This window comes from Plectropomus leopardus, chromosome 8 (genome assembly GCF_026936395.1).
Source record: "Plectropomus leopardus strain MGB_pleo_1.0 chromosome 8, ASM2693639v1, whole genome shotgun sequence".
Taxonomy (NCBI): Eukaryota; Metazoa; Chordata; class Actinopteri; order Perciformes; family Serranidae; genus Plectropomus; species Plectropomus leopardus.
The window spans coordinates 14,450,836-14,457,031 of record NC_142183.1 but is presented as its reverse complement, the minus strand read 5'-3'; the positions used below and the strand labels follow the sequence as shown (position 1 = coordinate 14,457,031).

The following is a 6,196-nucleotide window of genomic DNA, read 5'->3' as shown; positions in this document are numbered from 1 at the left end:
ATAAATACATAAAACCGAAAAAAATATACACTGTCATATTAAGGCATTAAGACAAAACTATGAAGGGTTACATGACAACTTACCCCCTTTATTGAGTTAGCATGTAACAAGGCCTTAGTCATACAATACATGATTTTTTTCTTTCAGTATTAAAATACGACACTTCAGCAGCAGCACTGCTTTCCACAAACACCGTCCATCACCTGGGATTATCCACAGACTTCCCTATCAATACTTTTTAGTAGGCCAATTATTGGGGCCGATATTTGGCATTTTCTTTATTGGCATTTTATTTTAATGATCGCCGATAAAAATTAATTCATTAAAAAGGGAAAAGAAAACGTCAGCACTTTTACTTCAGAAAATCTCTGGTAGACATTTTTAATTTATTCATTTTTTAATTTAAATTTTCACTTGACTAGCTATATAAATAAAAAAAAAGTTGCTGGGAACTTGAAGTTGAACGTTTCAGTGTTGATAAAACACATGCTAAAAGCATTTGAACAATTCTAAATATTGACAAAAATATTTTCATTTTTATTGTCAATGCACATCAGTTCCTAATATCCGTTATCCATCTCATTAACTACTTATAATCGGGATTAGTATCAGCCCTGAAAAACCAATGTCAGTCGACCCCTACTTTTTACTTTTTAGTCTTTAGTACAAAGTAGCTTGTAGATGTCTGTGAATTATTCAGAATAACTGGGGAAGTGTCTGAAAATAATTTGGTTCAAATTTGTTTCATGTAATTTTCCAGTGCTCTGAACATCCCTATTTAAATTCCAGCCACCTCTATTTTGCTCCAGGGCTGCCTGCTACTGATAATTATGTCTGTTATTGATTAGTCCTCTGATTATTTTCTCAAATAATCACTCTGGTTCATAAAATGTCAGAAAAAAAGTGTCAGACATGCAAACTGCAGAAGGATGCAGTCTGTGTAAAAATATACTCATTGCTATATTTAGTTATATGTTTTTATGTTGGTCGAGCAGTTCTGCAGACTCGAGAGAGAGTTCCCCCCAAAATGTAAGCTGCAAACTGTGACTGACCTCCAGCCCAGTTTTAGTGCTCAGGGGGAGGAGCGGGGTCAAAACCAATCCATTTTGTCTTGAGGACAACAGAAAGACCCTTGTATCTGAGTTATGCTGTTTATCCCTCAACCCCAGTATCCGGTCTCACACGGGCCGGGACATTTTCTGTCCATACAGTTAGAATTAGGGATGAGTTTTGCCGTCTCAAAAAAGACACTAGAATCAAGCACATTTTCAGCCCATTCACCAAGAAAAAATTAAATTCTGCAGTCACTGTAATTTTATTTACAAAATAAAACACTTTGATGACGGTATTTTCTCTATTATACAATTTCCTCATGGCTACATTAGTCCCTTACTACGTTTAAAAAATCCATTTTGATTACTTGTCAGCATTAAAAATAGTTTAAAATCTTAGCTTGTATTAAGCCGAAAATTGACTAAAATTCATATAACTGATCAAACTGTGATGCATAGGATAAAAATAGCAACACACCCCTCACAGGGCATGGTGACAAGCATATCTGGGCCAATAAAACTTTGTATGAAGCTTGTGTGCTGATACAATAGAATTACCTTGACAGGGACTGACTGAAGTTATATAACTGGATTACAACACAAAATCTCACAACAGCGGCCACTGCTGCAAATGCAATTAATTAGTTTGACTGAAAGACACGATAGCTAATGAAACAAACAACATTTAGTCAGTCTCACCTCCAATTCTTTATTTTATATCATTTACAGAAATATTGTGAATCTTCAAACTGACAGGATTTTCAATTGATATCATCCCCTAAGCAGAACTTTAATAGGAATTTATTTTATATCTTTACAGAGAAAAAAATAGAACCAAACAGATCAGCAGAGTCTTTAAGAGACAGTGAATACGTTAAAGACTTCAACTGTGAATTACAAAAGGTAAAATTTTATTTTCATCAGGCAAAAAGGACTTTTTTTTTATTTGGTTATATTCTGCTGTACAAGCTGGCAGCAGACACCTGAGGCAGCAACTGCTGTACTTTCCAGCTACACAACTTCACTGTGATAACTGAACTGAAAGGAGAAAGAGGATTCAGCCTATTTTACTGTTGGAGGAAGGATTTCATGCATACTTCTACAAAAATGTACTGAGATGGAAAATAAAAGAGAATTTTTATCATTTTTCTTTCTCAAAAGGCCTTCTGGTAACACCGAACCAAAATAAGATGCGGATATGCAATTCTTGTTGATGTGTAATTGGTACAAAATTGTTTCGAAGGTGCTCATTTTGGTTCATGTTCTTCACTCTTGACCAAATGAAACATGCTTTAACTATATTTCCATAGTTTATCAATCTCTCCTACCTACAGTATAAAAACAAATTAGAAAAACAAGCTACAAAGAGTCTTTAATGAAAACCAGCATTCTCAAATCAACTTGCAACATAAATGAAATTCATATTAAAAACACAAACACGTTTAGCACAGTGTAGGACTGAAATAAATAGGGAAAATGAATACACTATTCAGACAATGAGCTGAGCTCATGAGAGTTTCCACAGGTATGATTGTCCATGGTTAGGTAGAGGACGTATCAGGATCAGGAGTTCTCAGTTTCACAGTAAGAGTGCAGAGGAGTCGGTGAGAGTAATCAGTCAGCCAGCTGGATGAGACAGGGGACGGGTGTGAGGGGCCTTATAACTGGAAGTGACTGATTCCTTCAAAAATTCGAATTACTACAATCCATAGGGGCGCACCAGGTTCCCTTTGTTGTGGCTTGGACGAAAAGTAGAAGAGGATTTTTACGACTGCTTGACCTTGTTCTTTTCCTGGTCATTGATGTGCTGTTCCTCTCTGCTGTCCTCTCTCTCCGGCCGGTCGTCGCTCTGGCGAGCAATAAGCAGTCGGCAGGTGAGCAGAATACCAAAGACCAGAGCGTGGGCGTACCGTTTCAGGGGGTCTCCTACTAGCTGGTGGAAGAACAGGACGGCAAGCATGACCAGCAGCAGCAGGAAGTTGGCCACGTCCTTCGGCCTGCCCGGGACGAGGGTGAGCACCACACCACAGCCCACCTCCAGAGAGCCAATGATCTTACGAAGCAACACTGAGCTGATGCCGATCTTTTTCAGGCCTGGCAGTGCTTTGGCATAGCTCTTGTATGCCCTTTTCTGAAAGGATAAAGTACATGGATCTGTTTACATATATCTAACATTTAACTAAGGTCTTACAAGCTCTCATGGGTGTCTTTTAGTTAGTTATAAAAAGGTTTGCATCATTTAGCTAAATTACATTTAGATTTTGTCATTCATCACTAATCCCTGTTTTGCAGCTCTACGTTTATTGAGGCCATTTAAGGGACTGTTTATTATTCATTAGGGGGGAGGTGTGGTGCGAAAAGGGGGAGCCTTTTAAAAAAAAAGTAAGCATTGGGGAGGGACCTGTGTTTTTATTTTGGCTTAGGGGGGGCTATACAACTTTAAACTGCTGTATTTTGTTTATCTTTTACCACTGATTTTAAAGAAAACATGCATTTATTTGCACCATTTATCATAGTCAGAAACTGTAAAAAAAAAAAAAAACTATTTTGATTTTCAAATGTCCTATGGTCCTTGGACACATCACATCACAAAGAGAAAAAATATAACCTAATCTGAGTTTAAGATCATATTTCAGAAAAATTACTTTATTCTACATGCCTCCTTTAAAATTTGGCCCAGAATAAACCATCTGCATTAACTAACCAGGGGTGAAAAACCAAGGTTTTTTTTTTCCAACTCAAGGATTTCATCTTCAGCTTTTATTTTAAAACATAAACGATATTTTTTTTTTCAGTTTTGTTTTAATAAAACGAGGGTTACGCAAATAAAACACCTCAGCTGCCCCCTCCTCTGATAAATATGAACAGTCCCTAAGGACCATGTAAGGTCACCACTCTCAGGGCAAATGTTTTTGTTTTGTTTGGGGTTTTTTTTCATCAATATGTGTGCACGACTCATCTTCAGCCAATCGCTTCCTGACTCTAGAAAACATCTGAACACACACAATCAATATTATAAAATACCACGTGAGGATATTAGTTTGTATTTTAGCATGATGCATGGGTGCATGTCAGCTACCGTCTTCCACACGGAGTATTTCAGCACCGGCACCGGCAGGAGCATCTCACAGAATTTGCTGGAATCCGCCGCCATTGCTCTTTAGCTGTTGATCTTCATATTAAACGAGACGCTGAGCAGCCACACCATGTTTCATAAGCTACGAAACGCAAACTATATCTTCATCAAATCTGCACATAGGTTTGCATTCAGCTAAAATATATCATGTAATGTTATTAATACGGTGCCCTCTATGAATCATTGGCCTGTTTACGCGTTTACCATCTAATTATCGTTTTAAGTATCTATACCGATGTATGGATGACATCAATGTTACTACCAAAAATATTTGAGGTTTATATTAAAACATGCCCGTGTTAGCCTATGTGCTAACTAACGGACAGTAACGTTACAGCAGGTTTTACCGTTTCAAATACACGGTTATCCTCTATGAAATGAACTCAACACGAGAGCATGTCAGCATCGACAGCCTTCATTTTCCGTATCTTTTACTATTTAGGTCAGCATCTCCTGTCATTACTCGAGCCTGAGAGCCTCTGGTGTCTGCAGCCAGCACACAACAATGGCCTTTAACGAGAACTACCCCCACAGTCTGTGTGTGGTCAGGATTTTACTCACCATTTCACTGTAAGCATCTTTGCTAAGTCTCGGAGTGAGCTTGATGGTCCCCATAAACACGAAGAACAAGCCCAAAGCAAAAGAAAGGGCCACGATAGTAATTGTCCTTGGTGAGGCCATCTTTCGCTACCGTGCGTGCAGCAGGCGCTTCCCACTGAATTGAATGAGAGCCGGACGGTTTCCCGGTGAAGATGCACCGGGGGGGAAGGGCTTCTGAGGGGGACGACAAAGATGGCGACGCGCGGGTCCCCTCACTGCTCCGCATCCAGGAGCAGCGGGAGAGAAGTGTGGACTCACAGGAGGTCCTTCACACACGGCCGGCACACTTTATCAGCCCCTCACTGATAACATGAACCTGACGGTGGAAAAAGGTCGTTATAGCTTCTATGAACACAATAAATCATCTCTTAGTTTGCTTTCTTGCAGTTGGAAGATCAGTACATTGAGGTTGCCAGGCAACCAGCAAAGGGTCCAGTGAGCCAGCTAGAAATGTTTGGTTCCCAAAGACATCAACCCACACAATGTTTTAGTAACGTTTTCTTTTAGTTCCCAGAACGTTCTTCTAAACGTTCAGGTGAAAATCTCTATTAACATAAAAATGTAAAATGATAGAGTAGTAGAACTGTGAAATGGACTAAAATATGTAAATAGATAGTCAATAGATAAATACAATTTCAATTAAAATTCAAACTAGTGGTATTACACACATATGATTGTTATTGCCACATACTTAGACTTAAATATATGCATTTAATATACATACCATCACAAACAAAATTTATTAATAACTATATGTCTGTTACCTTTGTTATTTATTATTATTATTATTATTATTATTATTATTATTATTATGGCTGCTGTGCATTTCTCCCCCCTCTCTTTTTCACTCTCACTCTTTACTTTGTACCATTTTGTCATGTACTACACCTGCTGTTAGGGCATTTCATGGCCTTAAATCAGAAGGTAATTGTGCTAACTACAGTATATAGTAAGTTGTCATTCTCGGCAGCTGTGGCTCTTAATAAATGAAGCCCCGAACAGAGAATTTTAAAGACAAGTGTCAGCTCTGTCCATTGTGAAAGGAGCTTCCAGCCTGGTCACTTTATCTATCTTTCCTTAGCTTAGGAAATCATGCATATTATTATTGTTTTAATTAAAAAACCTTGTACAAACATGAGATGTGCCTTCTCCCCAAACATATTCAAATATAGGTTCATTTAGGAATATTACTGTAGAAATTTCCTGCATAAAAAAAAGCTTCAGCAGAATTGTTTGTCACAATGGATTTGCAAAAACATCTCATCATGATCCCCCAACAAACCACAGAAGTTATGTATATCTATATATAATGTATATGTATATCTTTGTTTGACATTTTTGTCATTACATTGTCCAGGACAGTACAGTGAATTTTAATAAACTAACAAAATCAGAAGCTGAAGCACTT

General features: G+C 37.9%; 1 protein-coding gene across 1 annotated transcript; it reads right to left on the bottom strand.

Moving 5' to 3' along the window:
- Positions 1-1,736: 1,736 nt before the first annotated feature.
- tmem35a (transmembrane protein 35A) lies at positions 1,737-5,088 on the bottom strand. Its single transcript, XM_042493603.2, has 2 exons — positions 4,750-5,088; positions 1,737-3,183 (listed from the first exon to the last, which is right to left on the bottom strand). The coding sequence occupies exons 1-2, from the start codon at positions 4,867-4,869 to the stop codon at positions 2,818-2,820; spliced, it is 486 nt and encodes a 161-aa protein (XP_042349537.1). The 5' UTR covers positions 4,870-5,088; the 3' UTR covers positions 1,737-2,817.
- Between the last annotated feature and the right edge of the window lie 1,108 nt (positions 5,089-6,196).